Below are 21134 nucleotides of genomic sequence, written 5' to 3' on the forward strand. Positions count from 1 at the left end.
CCTCTTTCACTGCCAATCATGCACTTCCCTGTGGGGATATGTTAAAAGCCAAACCACTCAATGCTCTTTAAGGGCAATATGAAGACAAGAAGCAAACTTACTTTTTCTCAATCTGAGCAGTTAACAGTGAATAAAACTTTTAGATCACTGATCAGATGTTTCAGTGTTTTAAAGGGACTGCACTTTCTGATGCAGCATGAAAACCCTCAGGAGCTGAGTGTGCTTGGATCCTGTTGTGGAGGTCTCCAATCTGCTTCTATACAGCACCAGGAAAGTATGTCTGAGTGTATACAATCAGTCTTCTCCAGCAGCAAGAGACAGGAATTTTGTTTGCCCACCTCCCCTTCTTACCTACCTTTCCATACTGCTTTCAGTGCTCCTGAGCCTCTATACTTACCTATCATGATGTTCAGCTATAGATCTTTGTTAGAGACTAAACACAAAATAACTCAGACAGCACCAACTAAAGCATCAATCTTTATTTATAAAGTAGATTACAAAATAGATCATTTCAACATCTGAAGGTGTTTTTCATTGAATAGGCAGACACAGTAAATCAAACATTTCTTTTATCAATGTGTTTATCCGTGTGATAGAGCAATTATTACCTTGATTAGTTTTACAAACCTCTGACAGGAGGTTTATTAGATCAATTTCTCCCTGCTTTGCAACATAAACATTTCAAAAATAATTACTCATCATGTTAATTAACAGCTATTAAATAGCTTGTGTGTTAACTGCGAGCAGCTGCATTGCTTTGGGGCATTTATGAAGGCCAGCAACAATCCTGAATGGACACTTTCAATTATTACATGACCACAGACAGTTTACAGAGTAACTTTTCTTAATGCCCTCACTTTGTGCTGGCTCTGACTATTCTTGAACAGTAGTAGTGTTTTGTGAGGCAACTATATGGATGTAAACATGATGTAAACAGATGCTTATTGCTTCGTCAGGAGAACAGCTACAAGGGGCCAAGAGAGGCAGCTGGCAGTGCAAGACTTCATATAAATTAAAGTGAACTTATAGGAGTCTTTCTCTTTTAGGGAAAAAGGAGAAGGAAATACACTCAAGACATTACTCCTGGCTGGCTGGCTGTACAACCGCATCAAATATTCTGCAGTAGAATAACTTATTGTCTGCTTTGGGTTGAACTGTACAGCAGCTCATTATAAACTCGCTCATGTAATCACTCAGCCTGCTCTGGCCATACCTCCAGATTAAGCTTTCTACATCCCACCCTCATTTACCTAGGGCAGGATTAAGGGATGAAAAAAAAACAACCCTACAACCTGCATATAACTGTATCAGGCTACACTGTTCCTTATTCAGAATATTTCATGTTAAAAAGCTGAACTTCTTTACTGGCTCAAATGAGTGTAAAAATGTATGTTCACTCATTATTGCTAAGATGCAGACAAGACTATTAAGTTCAAAGAAAAAGCCTTCTCAAAGTCATTTTTAGCTGCTACAGTCAAATATTTACCTTTGGCGGGGGGGGGGGGGGGGGAAGGAATTTGGTGCTGAAAGGATTCAGATTTCAACTCAAAATAAATGTAGTTACAGTGTGCAAGCTGCATACACATTAACTATGTCTAAAAACAATAATGCTTGTATGACATACAGTACACAAGAAGAAGAATTCCTCAGACCTGCTCCTTGCCCTAAAGAGAAAGGCAAGAGGCAGAATAAGAACACAGCAGCTGAGGGCAGATTAGCTGAGGATCATCGGGAGCTTCTGAATTAGGCTGATGTAGTGTATAAGATTAAATGAAGAAAGCTGAGGTGTCAGATCTCTACTGCATATAGGGGAAAAAAAAAAACAAACAACCACACAGTAAAACCAGCAATTATTGCAACCTTCATATTACATAGTGCAATGTCAAATATCAGTAACAAGTTAGCATCTCCAAGTAACATAATAACATGAGATAGATAACAATTGCTTTCATCAGGGACTAGTAGTGTTTAAGCCTTATTTCCCTACAGAATATTCTAAAATCTACCTTCCATCAGGCAAACAAATGATTCGGATACCTGTATGCAGTGATCCAAGACTTGCAACTCCCAGGTAGTTTTAAAAAAATAATCAAAATTCCAAAGCTCAATACAGGCCACTCAGAAGCAAGTAAGTCCCCATAACCCACCCTTTAGTACTTGCCTCATTACACAATTCTGAAACATTTAAGCTCATCCAATATTCGATTTCTACATCTATTTCACAGAATCACAGAATTGTAGGGGTTGGAAGGGACCTCTAGAGATCATCGAGTCCAACCCCCCTGCCAAAGCAGGTTCCCTACACCACGTCACACAGGTAGGCGTCCAGGCGGGTCTTGAATATCTCCAGAGAAGGAGACTCCACCACCTCCCTGGGCAGCCTGTTCCAGTGCTCCGTCACCCTCACCGTAAAGAAGTTCTTGCGCACATTCATGCAGAACTTCCTATGTTCCAGCTTATGTCTATTTCCCCTTGTCCTGTATCCATGTACCACTGAAAAGAGACTATTTCTTCTTCAGCCTCCTTGTTAAAATCATCTGTTTTTTCCTCTTCCTAACAAACAGATGACTCGTGCTTTACTGGTGTTCAGACTATTCTGGCTGATTTCGTTCATTTAGATGAGAAGCAGAAAAAAGAGCCAAATTCCATAAAATGCTACCCAAGTGCTAGGCCTTGGATCCCCTACTTGGATTTTGTTAAAGATTTAATTTACTATTAAAGTCCAAACATTTAGGAGTATTTAGTTTTACAATACCTTACAAGTTTATGTTGCAGTTGGTAACACAAGAGCACTGGGATCTCAATGATAAGTCACCATTACGAAGCAAGTCTATTTCCATTTTTACTGAGTTTGCAGTTCTAGGTCCAAGTGCGTAGAAAATCAATAATTTAAGAAGAAACTTTAAGCTTATTGCTTTGAAAGCAGCTCCATAATTTACTGAGGATAGAGACTGCACATTTTATCACATTTGACTTGGTCATTCAGTAATACATAAGGCTGATGAGTGGTGTCAAAGTCTGGTAAAGCTGTAGTGGTCTTATGTCAGATGTCTTTAAGAGACAAGCCCACCAAATTAGCTGTAAATTCGAAGTGACTGTGCTTTTGCACAGGAAACAATAAAAATAAGCTATTCCTGAACAAGTACTCGCATAAACTAACAGATAATGGATTTTAATCTTTCTAGTATAAAAACCCAAACCCAACAACCCACCACATAAACAACAGAACAAAACATTCTGTTGCATTATTGTCCATAAAAACTACCAGGAAAAATAAAGATTTATCTGGGACAACGACAGCTTCAACTCTTCATACAAGTGAAATCTTGCAGGTATCAGTAGGCTGTTCATAGAAAAGCAGGTTCGTTATCTAAGCATACATCTGCTACTTACCCACAGAAAATGTGGGCTTAATAGTCTTGTCTGTGAATTGCTATTAAATAATGGATTCTAATTTAAAGCGAGAGAGTACTAGCTTAGTTTTCTACCTTTAAAATAATTAACTCTTCCAGGTGTTGTAAAATACGGTCAACAAATATAATTGTCTAACAACATGGGGAGTATTGAGTTCAGAAGAGGGGAGAGTAGAAGGAACATTTTTTTCCTTAGCATCTATAAATGGAATGGTTTCAGTTCATTGGCAAAAGTCAGAATTTCATTTTTCTTACTGCAAAACCCTACAATTAATGCAAACAACAGATTCTAATCACTCGGTGTTTCAGTCTCTGCCGGGCCTCTGATGAGTCTTCGTATTCCTCTCTTCCCTGCAGGACCTTTTGGTTTAGCAAAACTTTGCTTGTGTGCATGTTGTTTTGGATGAACCTCCTCATAAAGAAAGTCAGCAGTTAACTCATCACCGTTATCTATTTCAATCTGAAAAAAGAAAAACCAGTTACATTCATCTTAAAGACATACTTAATAAAATGCAGACATTCTGCTCTAAGAGCTATATTAAAACCCATATGTGCAATAGTATTCAGAGTCCAGCATGAAATGTTTTCTAACTTGTATCCACTGTAAAGTGCATTAAAAAAATCACTCTTGTGAAAGCAATGCGCATATATATTGTTGTCCCTTGAGAACGAAAGGGAGGAGTATAAACAACTCACACAATTAATGAAGTAGTGCAACTCAGCAAGTATTCAAGCCAGAGAAAAGCTAAAACAAATGTAATTAACAAAGAGTCTGGGATTTTTCTTTGTTTGTTTTGTTTTAAATGTAAGAATGTAAACCTGAAAGAAAACACTGTTTTGAAGCCAAAGCCCAGGTTTTAATTACACAAATTCAGAGTTCAGACAAATGCTTTGGCACTGCCCTGTGGGTATTCAGCATTTCATGGCCCCCTAACTATAGCACTTGCCAGGCACTGTATTGCCATTGCGAGTACGTGCCTCAAAAAGAGGTCTACAGGAATTTCAAGCACCACGTGGTATATCTGCCTCATTCTAATGAAGAAATTCCTGAGGAATGATATATAAAACCATGCAGCAATGATATCTACACAAATAAAAACTTCTTTCAGGTAGACACGATAATCAGAAACCAAGACTCAATAATTATTCTAATCTTAGAGCAGAAGTGTTAATAGGTCATATATTTCACAGATGGACCTTTCCTGTAGTCTCTGCTCTGAAGTGAGAAGCCACTTGTTCTTTATGCACAGTAGTATAATCTTTGCAGTGGAAAGATCAGCATTCTCCTAAGTCCTTAATTACCCCATCAAGGGCACCTAAGATGCAGTTTAAGTTCCAGAACTGCTGCTTCCTTTTTCTTTCAGTTTGGAAATAATTACGTAATCTTGGCCTTGAAGGAATTCAGAGTTCAGCAATAACAAGCTGTGATCCAAAAAACGACAGGCCTCTTAGTAAGAAATCACGTTACTTCTGCATAGTCCTTCAGAGTACTTTCAAACACTCTATTGCACAAGAACAGGTTTACTAAAACTATGTAGAAATCATGAAGCTCACTTAATAAGTATTTCTTGTTCGGGACAAGCTCTTAAATAGGTCTTTAATAGCCATACAGCACCTTTCATTGTTTACAGAAAGCCTTGGCAGAAACAATATGGTTAGATATTAAATAGGGAATTGAGAGACAGAGTATTCCCAGCCCACTTACCTTCCTAACTATTTGCATCCACAGCTGTCTTTCTACAATTTCTAGCAGTGGACTTTTGCAACTAGAGTATAGCATTCGCTCTCGTATACTACAGGTATACCCTGGCATGGAGTAAATGAAAACTGCAGGGGGAAAAAAAAACAGAACATACATCAAAACCCGTATCACAGAATCATTTTAAACAGAAAGACATTGCAATCAACTCTGTAGTATGAAAGCTACAATGCCCAGAATGTGGTTTTGTGCATTTTACTTCAGTAAGGGTTTCATTTCTAAAAGGAAGAATCTTTATTTGTCCATATGACTATTGATCTGCATGTGTTCGTAATCAGAAGGAACAGTTCACTACTTTCTAAACGTGAAGACTCTTCAGAAATCAGCTTGACAACCAGATGACTTTGAAATTTATGACTACAAGGAGAGGTCAGACACTTGTAGCTATCTACCCTGATGATGCATCTCTCTCTCTGCCTCAAGATTACTGAGATATTTGAAACAAACCAATAACATTTCATATCGGGGCACTTTCCCATACCTATGGATTCCAAATAGTCTCCTTCGTGCGTATGCTTATACAGGAAAAAATGGTAACGCGCAGCATCCTTTGGAATTCTTTTTGGCAAGTCCTTAAGTTCGGTATGAAGTGTGTTGGCCAGAATAATAGTTTCATTTTTCATGTCAATTTGCTGTTAACAAAGAAAAACTGCACACAGTTAATACACAGAAAACAAACAAGAGTATATGACTGGGTAGGAAAAAGAAGATTTAAAGTACAGAATGGTAACTTATCAGCATGTGCCATCAACACACACTGTTTAGTGTGCACATAATCTATTTAGCACCTGTTAATAAAAATAATCAGAAGTATCTTATACTTGCCAGTTGCACGTAATTGAGTTGCTTATTTCTCAACTTCTCCAAAGCCTCAATAGCTTCTTTAGCAATAGGGAACGCTACTCCTTGCAGAGTTTGATGCTTAGTATCCACACCAACATCCGTTTGTACCTGGAACACAAGTCAGTGGAAATATGAACAGAAACCTTTGCAGACATTCATTTGTTTTCTGAGAATGCATGGCATATGGTTACACACACAGCTGTCCGCAGCTATTCCAAGAATAAGCTACACTGAACCATCCCTTTATACATAAGACTTCCTTTATTATTTTTAATTAACAGGTCACATTTGTTTGCTTACCTGAAAACAGTTTCATATCTGAAGCAGCAGAACCCATGGAATCACAAGAGAGAAAACTGCCAAAGTGTGAGGGAAGCTCTAGGTAAACTCAAATACCAAGACAGAATAAGCTAGGAGGAAAGAGTCTGATTTTCCTGTACTACATTGTACTTTTGAACTGACAGTGTTGTTTCTCAACTTTATCTTGGTATGTTTTAGATTAAGAATGTGATAATGTGGCTGTAGGGAGTCAGTATTTTGGGAGGAATGGAGAAAAAACTGTCTCATTGGTAGGCAGAAGAGCTTGCTTTTGTCTTAAGTTTAGTAGATTTAGTAACAATATTGTATGACAAGTATTTGCAAAATATAGCTGCTATAAATCTGACTAATAAATGTTATTAAATTGGCATCACGGAACAAACTAGTAAAAAACACTGAAAACCATAATAAAAGCCACCTCTGAAGTCTGGGCACAGGAAGAGAATAACCCAGCATAAGACTGGATTTAGGGGAAGGAAGCAAACCTACTTGTCCATACCATAACATGCGAGTCCACTAAAGCTAAACAAAACATCCAAGTCACTTAAATATACCTAAATCACACCATAAGATTTGTCAGTGATGGCTGCCAAGGGGGTGATAAAATGGCAGATGGAATTTGATGTGAATACATGTACAACATTATATGATCTGTGGCCAACAAAACTTTATGTGGATTCAGAACAACGATAAGACTACATATGATGGATGGAAAAAAAGAAATTAAAAGCAATTGAAAAGTAAAACATCATGTCTTACTTTGGAAGAGTCCTATCTGCAAAGGCTGAGGCAGGGGTTGGAATGGACCACAAGAGATCATCGAGTCCAGCCCACAAAGAACATTCAAAGGAATTATTGTGGCCTTCTTATCTTCCTCTTACACCCTTCCTGGATTCCTGCTGTTGCTCACCCAGAGTCTTGGCAGCACTAAGGTAAACCTCTGATCTGATTCATTCAAATATTTCTTAGGTAATTATGAAAGAATATAAAATGTAGAAACCTCATTATTTTTAATCATAGAATCACAGAATTGCTCAGGTTGGAAAAGGCCTTCAAGATTGTCAAGTCCAACCTCAACCTGACCATACTGCCCTAACAGCACTCTCCTAAATCACGTCCCTGAGCACCACATCCAAATGGTTTTTCAACAAATTCCCTTAATATCAGAAAGCTTTTTGTTTGTGGAAGCTAAAGCATGAAAGTTAATGAAGTACTGCTCCACTGAGACTAGCTACAGGTTTCATACTGGCGGAAACAACAGAGATACAAATGACACCATTTAACATGCTTCAAGATATTTCAAACGGCTGCAACGTGCAGTTCATGCATCCTTGAGAAACACTGCTACTGCTGCTGAAGTTTCATTATGGAACATGAAGTATTAGTCTGCATGAATTAGCAGTTAAACAAAACGTACGTAGGGCATAAAAGACAACTCCAGTATCAGAAGTGATTGCTGATAATGACACCAGCCACAGAACAAACATTGTTACAGCAAAAGCAATACTAGGGAGTGAAAACTTTAGGGAAGATAAAGAGCTGCACTGAACATGATAGCTTGCTGGCATCCAGCTGGAAAAACATGGCAGATTTCAAACACATGAGCAATGGCTGTAAAATAAGGCTGAAGAACTTATAAGATCAACACAAGGTCTATTAAGACATGTCAGAATGCAAACAGAGATTAAGCGATGGAAAAATCTGAGAAAGGAATCCTCTGAAACATTTCAGCCATTGGCTAAACAGCAATCATCACATTACTTGTTTAAAGGCACATGCTAATAGTCTTCCTATAAAGCATTTGGGGAAAAGCAAATCAATAGTTCTTAAAGAAATTGCTTGTTTCTTTGGATTTCTGTTTTTATTTTTACTGAACTTTATCTCATTTCTTCTCAGTCTTAAAGTAAAGACAAGCAAACTGGTCCTGGAAGCTCAGTACTGGATAATGGCTGCTGAAATATTCTTCGGAATTACTTGCTGCAATGGTTGTTATTTTGTAATTTCTCTACTGTTTCTTCCACCACGTGAAACATGGGCTATTAAAGAATAGTTGAAAGGGATCTCTCAAGTCCCCTTGTCGAACCCCCAGCCCAAGGAGGACCACCCAGAGCAGGGTACCCACATCCACAGTCCAGCTTTGGAAGATCTTCAAGGAGGGGACTGCAGTCTCTCAGGACAACCTGTGCCAATGGCTGGTAACCTTCACACTGAAGCACATCCAACGCTATTAAAAGCAGCAGGCCTCTGACAAAGACACCGGACCTTGCAAACTCAGCAAGATCACCCTGCTCTGTCTCCAGCCATCAGCATCCTGCTATCCCAGCTCACTGAGTGAGATATTTATATTCTCATTCTCAAAAACTTACTGAAGTTTTCCATTTTCTGTTCTGCCTTTTTTATTCTAGAGAAACCTCTGCCTACAATACAGCAGGAACTCTGCATCCAATGGCCCAACCATGCTGAAAGTCGCTGTAGGTACCTCGTTAATCTTAATTTGTCGAAGTTCCTCTTCTGCTGCAGTCAGAGGTGCAGGGGCAGACTGCGATATCAAATATTTTTTATATCCGTTCAGTGAAACATCATCCTGAAAGCACAATATCAGTATTCATCATTTTTCAGAACGAAAGTATTTGTTCTAACACAGTTTATGCAGCAGTTATTTCCTACTCAGTTACACTCATTTTATTCAAACAGAAGACTGGAAGCGTACGTGCATTCGCAAGCTCAACGTGGCATCCTGAACAGCAGGATCCCCTGGGTTGCTCTGATACCCAACTGTACAACAGGCAGCATTTCCACAGTCAGCCCATAACTGCCTTGCTAATCAAAAAAAAAGTCCTTGTGAAAACAGATGTATATATAAAAGTTATTCAGCCCTCTTCACGCATGAACCTTCCAACTATCTTACCATAACTGAATATTCACCTATTAGCATTTTCACTGACAGTAGCTACTAAAATCCTTATTCCATAAATTAAGATGGCCACCATGGACTTGAGTTATATTTCACAGTCAAATTTTAAAGAATGGACAGCTTTATACCCTTGGTTTAAGATAAAAATGTTTGCTTTCAGTTGCTAAAGTCTCACTAATAGCTGTTCTAGCCCACCTGATTCAGACCCATACATCCACAATGGCTTATGTGAACAACTGGCCTGAATGCTTTAAGGGTTACTGCTTCTTAAGGATTCATAAAGATGCAGTGAGCTTAAAAGACTGTACTGTTAGTCGTGGATGATTTAGTTTTAATACCATTTGAAGGAAGGCCATCTGAATCTTAATATGTTAAATATAATTACTTTTTAAATGAGAATTATTACATTTTTGTGTTTGAATAAGGCACAAAATTTTCAACCCCCCATTTCCTCCATCAAAAAGAGCAACATCACCGCAAATTAACACCAGCAAAATCATCTATTATAATCAGTATTCCTTAGAACATACCTCTACTGTTCCAAATACTTCATCCTTAATATGACCACCCCCAAATTCTTTCTTAAGTGTTGCTCGGGTTGCAGCATACAACATCTTTTGACGAACCTGGTATATCATAAAACAGTGTTGGTTTCTGGTTTATTTATTTCTCCTCTTTAGCATACACAGCTCAGATGTACAACAGCATTTTGGGGTACCAAATCCACGAACAAACAGCCTTCTTGAACAAGTATTTGAAGACTTGAAAGTGAGGTTTGAAACTGCATTTCTTAATGACGAATGAAATCACAGAATGAGCTCTGGAGTGTGATACTAATATATGCCATTAAATTCTCAAGTGCACAATAAGACATTTTACTACGCATCATTATTAAACTAATTCCAAAGCCAAAGTGCAGCTTTAATTAGAGTATGTGCTTTAAAAATATAATGATAATTAAAAACAAAACAAACAACATAATCCTTACTACTCTTATTTAGGAAAAAACAAACACTTAGTTCATTTGTCACCAGTCTGTCTACTAACAGATACATTACAGAAAGAGCAGACTGCAAATAACCCATTATTATTTTTTATTTGGGAGTTCAACTACAGGATGGAAAAAGGAGATTTTCTAGAGCAGAAGACCTAATGATGCTTGCTTCCTATCAATTTGCATCCAACATACATATTCCTCTCCCTGCAGTCCCATTTTCCCCAGCTTATTTCACTGCCATGCCATCCTCATCACAATACCCTCATCTTTTCCACTCAATTTCTTCTATGCACTCCACTTCTTGGCCTCCTACTGCTTCCTAAGTGCTATTCAAAGTAGCACAGGAATCTGGGAATAGACTGACTTTGTCCTCCCTCAGATTCACCTAGAACCTGTTAAGGCTGACTTCCCTTTCCTCCCATTCTCTCTACGAATGAAGACGTTCTCAGGTGGGTCACAGATCTGCAAACACCAACTGGTCTGACAGCAAACAAAAAAGAATAAGCAGCTTGAGCTCAAACTATCATCTTTCTCTCTATGACAACACCAACGGGGATTTCTGTCCTATGTTGTTCTATTATTTCCATGAACACTGACAGAAAGATAGGCCAACAAAAAGCACAAAAATGTGAGCTTTTCTTTTGACTGATCTAGAAATAAGCTGAACTACCTACGCTCCATCCAGACTCACAAACAGCTTCGAGGAAGATGTTTCCACATTTCTTTGGCAGAAAGTGTGGCGAAGGCTGGGGAATGCTTCATTCCCCAAATCCTTCTCATCTAGGATTTGGATCAAACAATACTGTTGAAAAATGGTTAATAATGTACATCCTTTGCATCTTCTCTATGAAGACAGGCTGATGGAGCTGAGCTTGTTCAGCTTGGAGAAGAAAAGGCTGCAGGTTGACCTCACTACAGCCTTCCAGCACCTAAAGGGAGCCTATAAGCAGGAGGGGAGATGATAGCAGATCAAGGGAAAATGGTTTTAAGTTGAGGGAGGGAATATTTAGGTTGGATATCAGGGCTAAGTTCCTTACTAAGAGAGTGCTGAGGCTCTGGAACAGGCTGCCCACAGAGGTTTATGAATGCTCCGTCCCTGGAGGTGTTCAAGGCCAAGTTGGATGGGGCCCTGGGCAGCCTGGTCTAGTATTAAATGTGAAGGTTGGTGGCCCTGCTTGTGGCAGGGGAGTTGGAGCTTCATGATCCTTGATTTCCCTTCCAACCCTAGTCATTCTATGATTCCATGATTATTACTTACAGGAGAGTGATCAGGCGACCATGCAATAAAGATCCATTCATATCCTTGAGCATTCTGAGAATCTAATCTGTATAATATGTAACACGGTTGCTTGTCTTCAAGAAGAGGAAGTACAAAAGCATCATAATCCTTTTCCCATGATCCAAGTGGCCGCCTAGAGGATCCCAGAACAAGCTGCTCTAAAACCAATAACCAAAACTACAGGTTAGCAATTATATAGTTGATAGTGCTTTTCAGAATCAGTTATTAATTGTAATTAATCAAATGCTTCATATTCTGTAACCATGCCCACAAGAATGGGAGTCAGGAGCACTCAATGCAATAGCAGGTGAGTTCCTGCAACAGCTGTGTACGCATAAACCCTAACTTACTTTAACCAAAACGCAATTAGTTGAGGAGCAGCGTGCTGGCTGTCATCAAGTTCTTTGATCTGAAGAGGTGAGACTGATATCAGTGTTTAGCGTAATGTGTACAGAGAAGAAATAAAAACTGTCCTTTGCTAGTTCATTTATTTTTAACATGAAACACTTAAGCAAAAATAAGATGAGAGTAGGTTTTTAAACATTAAAATCAGCATTACTGATGCTTTCACACACTCCGATGTTTGTACTCACTGTAAGGAGACAGTTACTCAGTTGCATAGTTAAAAGAGTTTGGAATGAACATGCTTGCAGTAATCACTTTAATTTGACTATGTAAGTAGATAAACCCCTTTCTAATACAGCTTCATAACTGCAGTCTCTTTAAATTACTGAAGTTGTTTATTGTGTATAATTGGCTTAAGTCCATAAAGAATACTTCAGATGAGATTTAATTATGTGAACAACTGTAGCAACAAGATTTCTCTCTTACATATAAATCACATCTCAGCTTCCAAAGGAAAATACTATTCAGTATCTTCCAAACATTTGCCAACTTTCAAATATTAGCCCTCACAGCCAAAGGAGAAACACCTTGTTTATATGGTTCCCACAGCAGTTCAAGGGCCCACAGCAGTTAGTACGTATAGTATCTTTTGACAGTCTCGGACCTGACCTTTAATACTTCAGACAGAAGTAAAACAGTCTCTAACTGCAGAATGTTTCAGACAAAGCATTCTCCCATTCCAAGGCACAGAGCACGAACAGCTCAGAGAGAGGGAGTGTATTTGGCACTTCCCTGCATTAGATGCAAAGTAGTTGAAGCTGTACATATAGATGGATATTCAGGACAACTACAATGTACTTGGCAATCCTTAGCTCTATGTGGCTTTATAGACACTTGAATTTAATAACGAAACAAACACCAAAAAATAAACATAACTACTGTATTGCCCTGCAGCAAACCTGTTCTCTTATTCACTCAAATTAGCAGAACTCCATTTGAGTGTTATCTGCTCATTAAGGGCAGTTGCTGAAAGCTCCTGCAGACATACAAGGCAACTGTTTTGCTTCCAGTATTCTGGGAGCATTAGAAGCTTCTTTTTGAACTATGGAAAAGAGAATTAGGCTGGTCTCTATTTCCACATACAAATTGTGTATACATATATACACACACAAGCACACAGAGAAAAAAGTTTAAGATAAAAATGGAAGACACTCCCTACTTACAACCTTCATTTTGTACTAAGAAGCATCAGGTACACACAAGCACACTGTTCTAACTTTCCTAATAAAAAAATATATAGGTCAAGACTTAGTAACCTGTGCTGCTGAGACATTTTACTGCAGTGATCTCACTATAATGTTACTGCTGCTACCGTGAGAAAAGCAGGGAAAAATGCTGGAAAACTTAAGCAAACACAAAGAAGGTAACAGCAGGTTACTTACCTAACAATAAATGTATGTATGTGCATGCATGTACGCATAAACCTTCCTCCTGCTAACGGGTTTGTCAGTGTACCATAAATGAATGAACTTCAGTAATGATGTGGGCATTTCATGTACTCCTATTTGAAAGGAGCAGCGGGTTTTGGGAGAATAAGAAATGACATTTGGAGGAAAAATTCTAATTCAATAATAGCACACTGAAACCTTAACATCACCACAACTCAAACTCTACCTTCAGGATATGAAAGGCCTCGGTAACATTAAGCTTGGGAGTGTTCTTGGTTTTGAAAGAAACTGTACACAAAAAAATTCACTCAAATAGTTAGGAAAATATCCAAAGGAATCAGAGAAAAATAGTAACACTTGACTAACCATTGTCAATGACTATTTTCAAAATCCTGTACTTCCCATTTCTGGCTCCAACAAAGACGTCTTTAACATTTTCACTAGCTGAAAAAGAGAAAATAAAAGTAAGCTAATGAACACATTCTTCTTTCCAACAACAAAGAGTACTCATGAAGGTAAAAACAACACTGGAAAAGCATACACCTGGCCCATCGCTATGATGTTGGACTGAAAAAGGAACACGGGAGCTGTCAAACGCCGTTCCAGCCACAGGCATGCCACAGAAAGATCACAGACAACATTATAAACATCTGCAGAACAGCCCTGCTTACTTGCAATACCGTACATCATTTTCAACATGGTGAAAATTAAAGGTGACATCACATCGTCGCTCTCAGGTTTCACAGTTCATACAGTAACGCAATAGAAATACAATGCATCTCGAATTACAGGAGCTTCATAAAGCCTGAAAGTTTGCAGCAGGCCTGAGGACACAAACTTGATGCCTGTCAGGAAAACGTTAAGAGTCTGTCTGCAAAAATTACCTCCCTTTCCTGAAGATGCCCCTCTGAAGGGTACCAAGGAAGGCTGACGCTCTTCATTCATCCTTCCTATCAAGTTATGTCCTTGCAAGCATTCTGATGACACTTTGCAATCCCTGACCCATCGCAATAGGGCAGATTAAATGAATTCACAAAAAGTAGCTAAAAATACTTTCAGATCTCTCTAATTCACATTGACATTACAACACCAGTATGACAGACCCCTTCTGTAAGCACAAGGAAGAACCGTGCTCGAGTCCTGCAGACAATATTCTAATTTCAGCTGCTTAGCTAAGTAATCCTTGTGCAGATCAGTTTAATTATACCCCAGTCAGGGGGCTGTCCTGCATTTACTGACAAACAATTGCTGCAAGCTGGTCCTTTAAGTAATCCCACAGCATGGAGGACAGCACCCGCAAAGCAAACAACAAACCAGGAAACAAAGAAAAAGGATTATTTACAGTCCAGGCCGAAGGAACAGATGGCTTCTGTCCATATTCAAAACATGTAAGACTCAAGTCCATGAAGGCAAAGGGCAGGTTCATTCTGGAACTCCAAAATGGCCTACAGGATGGAGACGAAGCGCTGCCATTTACACAGACACAACTGAGTTGGGTTTCCAGTCCAAACCCACCTTCTCACTCAGCAGTTATCAGCTTTTCTGATCATCTCTGCCTTTCCTCACACTTCCGTTCAACACACAAACATCACAACACTTTCCAGACTTCCCAATTAGCCTGGAAACTGTTGTCCTCTTTAGGTCTACGGTCCCTTGATCTCTGTACTCTTATATCAAGCCTGCACACCAAAACAACACTGACACAGCAGTCCAGACACCAGAACCACAACAGCTCCTGGAGTCATTTTCTGAGACAAGACACTAGTGACAGAGAAACAGTCTCACTATCCATGAGATACACTGCCACATACAGAGGTCACAAAATTCACAACAGAGGAACATCGTGTTGTATTTCAACTTTCTGCAGAACAAAGACCTCAATTACAGTTTGGACTTGGAATCTCACCGGCCAACTTGCAGTTTAATTTCTTTTCCAGAAAACATTCATGATGAGAAACGTGTCAATTCTCTCCACATACATCACAGCTTCTGCTACAGAAGTTTATCTCAGTAGTGGAAACGCCTCATTGTATACTTGGGAAGAAACACATAGGATACATCTTAGTTCTACATACCCTGTTCGATCCAGCAATGCAAATTACCTGCTGTTTTAGTGCTGTACTTGGCAGCATTTTTCAAAAGACACAACATACAAAGTAAGATAAGCAAGCTGACATGCAAAGTGCTGCCCTTTAAGTAATACCTCTTATTTTACTATGCCAGCCCATGACATCAGAGGCAGATGTTGGTGGAATGGCAGTAGATGCTGAACCGTCCCACCAATATTCCACTACATGTTGTTGCCGTGTGATAGACGGCAGCAGAAGGGCAGTCTGACACAATGGTGTCTGACACGGAAGCGTGTACAAAGTAAAAGCATGCAATTGAATTCCTCCGTGCAGGAAAAAATTGCACCCACTGGCATTCATCAATGCTTGCTGAACATTTCTGGAGAGCAATCATTGAATGTGAGCACAGTGAGGCGGTGGCTGGTGCATTTCAGCAGTGATAACAGCTACAGCGGGTCACCATTGCTGGTGTGGATTTTTATGAGCATGGCAAGCAGGCTCTTGTTTATCAATGGCCAAAATGCAGGGCTAATGGTGTTGACTAAGTTGAAAAGTAGTTTTGCAGGCGAGACTTTTGCTCTATCAAATGATACTGCTGTGCTCTTTTATCTGTTGCAGTTTCCACATAAATAAATAGGAGGCATTACTTTTGAACGACCTACCAGCTACCTTCCTCAATGAGCAAATAAGCATTAAGTAAACTCTTTGGTATTTGGACTGTCCCATAATAAAAACTGGTTACAGTCTTCAAAAGACTGTGTAAAACAGCTTGTAAACATACACAGGTATCAAGCACTTACATTTACTCCGCTGCGCTTTCAAAGTGACTTATCTGTAATACGGAATATTGAAATGCAATGAGGCTTACTTCAAAAACACGCTTCTGAACTAATTTGGAAGAGCTGAACATAGTCTTGTGAATCTCCCCACAGCTCAATGCACCCTGCGACTATTTATATTTGCTGCTTTGTTTGAAAGCCCCGTCCTTTTAACATTGGCCTGGTACACATCACTGTCCCCATTACTTCATTTCTGGTTCCAGAAAGGAGCGCTCCGTGCTGCCAAATCTTGTGATTGTTTATGAGCGACAGTAGCCTGTTTGTTGCTAATGCCAGCAACGGCACGACAAACGCCAGCCCTCTTCCAATTGCAGAAGCTTTGCTACAAAGAGACCCCAGATAAGCGGGCTGCATCCCAGCCTGCCAGGGCAGGATCAGGGCAGGAAAGCAGCCGAGCTCACTGTGGCTCTCCTCAGAGGACAAAAGGCTCTCAAAGAAATGAGAGAGAAGAGGCTTAGCCATTCTTGGTCATGGTAAGCAACAGGGTGTTCTTGCCTTCCCTCTTGGTGTGGTTGGAGGGAGGAGCACAAGAGAATTAAGAGCCACTGGGGCAGTATTCCCAAACGTGGAAAAACACTGCGTGAGGTGCACCCCAGCCCGGGCAGGGGCAAAGAACCTAAACCGAGTGGCTATGCCAACTTAATGCCAAGCTGGCATGGGGGGGGGGGGAAGGAAGAGAGGTGACAGGCTGCAGAACAAACGTAGCCAGCAGCCAAAATGAGGTTGGAAGAGCAGTTAAAAGCAACCGAGACGAGTACAAAAGTCACCTGCAACCATAAGTGCAGAGGAGCAGACAAAGTACACCACATTAGTCACTGAGCGAGCAGGCTGCAGAAATCAAAACAATAAAACCGCAAACCCCATAATCCTGCAGCTGCATTATCCCCGCTTAGCACTGCTGTGATGCTGCGAGGCCGATAATCCCGAGAAACAGCCCGTCGCCTCCTTCCAATTGCTCCTCACATTCTCCAAGGCTCGGACACGCTGGGACACACTGGGTTCTCCTGTACTTTTCCCCCGTCACAGGGGCTCGCGGGGTCCCTCCTCCCCAGCTCCGGCTCTCTCGAGGTCCTCCTCCAGCGCTGCGGTTCCTCTGAGCGGAGTCACTCGGGCGCTGTCGCACCGCTGCGGCGATGCCGGGCGGACACCTGCCGGGGCTGGAGCTGCCGTCCGGCCGCCACCCGCCGCAGAACACCTGCGCCCAGCGGACCCCCAGGCGCCACGTCGGGCGTTCAGCGGGAAATCCCTTCCAGCCGCACTCAGCCCGGATCCCCGCTGCCCCGGCGCTGCCAGGCGCGGCCAGACGCGGGACCGCCACCCGCGGGGCTCCGACTCGCTGTGCGGCAACCCCCGCTTCGCTCCGTTACGGGGGTAACCCCAGGAGAAAAGGCTGGGAGCGAACAAAGAGGCGGCGGGGAGAAGGCAGCTGCGGAACGGGGACGCGGAACGACGCGGGGACGACGCTGAGGGAAGGAGGGAGGGCAGTACCTTGGATGCCGGTCTGGTGGGACATGTCGCACCGCCGCCGCCAGCCACGCTGCGCCCGGGGCAGTGCGCCGCGACCCGGCCCAGCCCGGCACGGCCCGGCCGCGCACACGTGACACGCCGCCGCCACTCAGCGGCCGCCGGGAGGGAGCGCGGCGCCTTCCGGGCCCCGCCGGGCCGGGCCGCCCCACGGCGGGCGGGGTGCTGCTGCCCCCTAGAGCGGAGCCTGCCGCGCTGCTCGGGCCGGACGGGTCCTCTCGCCGCCTTCCCCGAGCGAGGGGCGATGCCCTCACGCTGCCCGTAGCGCTGCCGTTTGTAGGCTGGAATACAGAAAAATGGCTGAGGAGAGTTTGGGTGACCTCTAGGCGCTTGTCACGGAGATGGTTCTCTTACCTGAGGCAAGGGGGGACGCTTCACGTTCTGTATTTAACATGTATTCTGCATTAACCTGTTAACAGTAAAGCATGAAGGAATGCATACTTGCCTGCTTCACCTTCCCATCCTCAAAGATCCACAGCTCAGGAATTGCTGAAGTCAGCTGCTTTCGTTGTGTTGATGGATGTGAGCGCCTGCACTTTGTCATACCCTGGGTATTAAGACATCATGCAAGGTATTTCCTATTTGGGAAATGTGAAATAGCACTCTAAGTGCGGCATGTGAGCAGCACTGCATAATGCTAATCCAGCAAAGAGGTCTGTGTGGAGATGTGTTACCAGCTAGTGAGCTGGGCTAAATGAGCACTGCAGCAGCTGGACAGGCTAACAGAGACATAAAAAAGACTTCATGTGAAACCAAGAAACAAGAGATGGGGATGTACCTCTTAAAGCACAGTGAAGTCAGCTCTAATTCCTCTATGACACATCCCCACAGAATCACAGAATCACAGAATGACCCGGGTTGGAAGGGACCTCAAGGATCATGTAGTTCCAACCCCCCTGCTTAGCAGGGCCACCAAACATACGTCTTTACTAGATCAGGTTGCCCAGAGCCCCGTCCAACCTGGTCTTGAACACCTCCAAGGACGGGGCATCCACAACCTCCCTGGGCAGCCTGTTCCAGGACCTAACCACTCTCCTAGTAAAGAACTTCCCCCTAACATCCAACCTAAATCTTCCCTCTTTTAACTTAAAACCATTTCCCCTAGTCCTGCTATTATCAGCCCTTTTGAAGAGTTTGCTCCCCTCCTGGGAGTAAGTTCCCTTCAGGTATTGAAAGGTATTGAAATCCCCAAGAGCACAGAAGCTCTGAAAAGATAAAGCAACTCTTCATGAAGAGCTTTTCCAAGAAGAAAGTAGTACTGAAGTTCAAGAGTGACAACCAAAGATGAGGTATTGTCCCAACCACTTTAAGTCATCCCAAACCAAGTCTGCCAGTGTTCTTGCTTCCTTCCTGCCTATTGCTTTATTTGGAAAGAACAGATTTACCTGAAAACTGACCATGGAAAGGAAGATTTCAGTCCCTGCATTCAGTTGGTCATGTGTCCCCAGGAGCACTGCTGTTAGCACAGTGTGGCAGTGAGGCTGCAGAATCAAGGCTGTAGGACTGTGCTTGCAGTGGCAACCTGTATTTGGACTGGAAATGCTGGAATGGAATGGGCCTGTGGTGTCTGTCACCATGTCAGAATCACCTTGACTGTCTGTGGTGGCATCATAGCAGTTCCCACCAAGCTGTCAGAGGACTCAGAAGTAGAGAAGAGGAATCTTGCCATCTGCTTCATATGAAACAACCCATATTCATATTGGCATTTCATAGGAGCTTTTTTGGGAAGGCAAATTGGAAGTCTGAAGGATTTTTTAAATACCTCAATATTACAGAATTTGGTGTTTGACTAAATAAATAAATAAATAAATAAACCCCCCCCCCCCCCCCCCCCCCCCCAGCTCCTTAAAAATAAGCATGTTTTTAAGAGAATAATTATAACATTAGAGAATCACTCCATCATCAAGATGAACTTTCTTCTATATTGAATAAGAATGAATACAAACTTCTGAGCTATGTGAAAATAACATTTATTCAGCTCTGCTTGCTTCCAGTTATCCCCCTTCAATATGCATGGGGAGCTAACAGAGGAATAATACCCCTTCTACAGCCAGATTTGCTTATAACTTCACATATATAGTTGTGAAAAGTGTTCATAGCAAATAGGCTGTGGGCCTAAGACTTCTGAGCATGCTGTTGTTACCTGTTTGTCTCTGGGTATGTAGCTCTAATCAACCAACACATTACATTCAAGTAAAAAGGCATTTATTTATAGTGGCTAGAGTTTATGTATAGTCTACTGTAAGAAATCTTACTAAAGAAACTACACACTCCTTTGACATTATAACAAGCGGTTCTTCATTACAGTAAAGGAATTCTCTCATTTTATGTATTTCAGTAAGTTTTTATAGCACTATGAATGCGTCGCTTCATTTCTTTATGATCTTATATCCATTTCTATTTCAGATAAATGAGCAAATAAACCATCTAATTCTCATGTCATAATATTCATAATGCAAAGGACTTTTCTTCCTGGCTGCTCAATCAGTTGACACAGTAGGTCTTGTCTATAGGTGACCTGGAACATGGTAGATAGAAAAATGCTTAAGCCGAATTACAACATAGTTGATAAGAAAGGATGAGGTACTGGGAGGTTCCTACCCACTCTCATTGATGCTGTCCTAAAAGTTGTAGACAATGGATTCTTTTCATGTTTTGATATGCTTTGACAACAAAAACCTTAGTGAAATAAACTAAACAAAGCACAGTTGGTGGGAATTCCTATGTTTCTTACATCATTCTGCTCTCTGAAGCATACAGTTAAATTAGTTAAGAGTTGATTCTGAATATGGTTTGCTGGTATCTTTGTCCTTTTCTGTTAAGCTCATATTCTTATCTGGTAAATGTGACACCTACACTCTCTGTGTACATTCATAGCATAATGGGCAGTAGGATCATCAAAGTGTCTCATGGTCCCTGGAATTCTGAGGCTATGAAATTCTTCATGTGGTTCATTTTTTAGTATGTTACCCTAATAGTAGTGACTAACTATCATGTTAATACCACTGCAAGATCACTGTGCAGAATTATTTGTGATCCAGTCACTCTCTGGGCCACACTGTGTTCTGCCTTCGTGGTGTGTTATCTGAATGCATTCCAGAAGTGTTCCATTAAACGATATCACTGATATCTTGATGGTTCTTGTTTTTCCCTTTCCTGTAAAATAGGAAAAAAACCCAAACCAAACATATTAATTATTTAGGACCTATGTTTGCTTTATCGATTATTGATGACAGGGTCGAAGAAATTTGTCTTGTGCATGGAGTGCACGAGAGATTTGTAACAATCAGATGATGCTTGAAGTGGTTTGTAGGTCAAACAAAACAAGAAGAACATCAAAGACCTGGACAGCTCCATCAGGCCTTTGGAATCGTTTTATCTTTATA

General features: G+C 41.3%; 1 protein-coding gene across 1 annotated transcript; it reads right to left on the reverse strand.

Moving 5' to 3' along the window:
- Window positions 1–464: 464 nt before the first annotated feature.
- TWF1 (twinfilin actin binding protein 1) lies at window positions 465–17820 on the reverse strand. The gene is made up of 9 exons (XM_072333632.1): window positions 17713–17820; window positions 13683–13760; window positions 11503–11681; window positions 9778–9873; window positions 8813–8917; window positions 5998–6123; window positions 5654–5804; window positions 5119–5240; window positions 465–3873 (listed from the first exon to the last, which is right to left on the reverse strand). Exons 1-9 carry the CDS (start codon window positions 17735–17737, stop codon window positions 3703–3705), a joined length of 1053 nt encoding a protein of 350 aa, XP_072189733.1. The 5' UTR covers window positions 17738–17820; the 3' UTR covers window positions 465–3702.
- Window positions 17821–21134: the final 3314 nt, after the last annotated feature.

Source organism: Excalfactoria chinensis, chromosome 1, assembly GCF_039878825.1.
Source record: "Excalfactoria chinensis isolate bCotChi1 chromosome 1, bCotChi1.hap2, whole genome shotgun sequence".
In the NCBI taxonomy this organism is placed as follows: Eukaryota; Metazoa; Chordata; class Aves; order Galliformes; family Phasianidae; genus Excalfactoria; species Excalfactoria chinensis.

Excerpts from the sequence above, each read along its gene's own strand:
- TWF1 (XM_072333632.1), bottom strand. The coding sequence starts at position 17,737 with ATGTCCCACCAGACCGGCATCCAAG. Across the intron at positions 6,124-8,812 it reads GACAAATTAAGATTAACGAG|GTACAAACGGATGTTGGTGT; the intron begins GTACCTACAGCG and ends CTTGTGTTCCAG. Across the intron at positions 3,874-5,118 it reads GGATGCAAATAGTTAGGAAG|ATTGAAATAGATAACGGTGA; the intron begins GTAAGTGGGCTG and ends TTCTTTTTTCAG.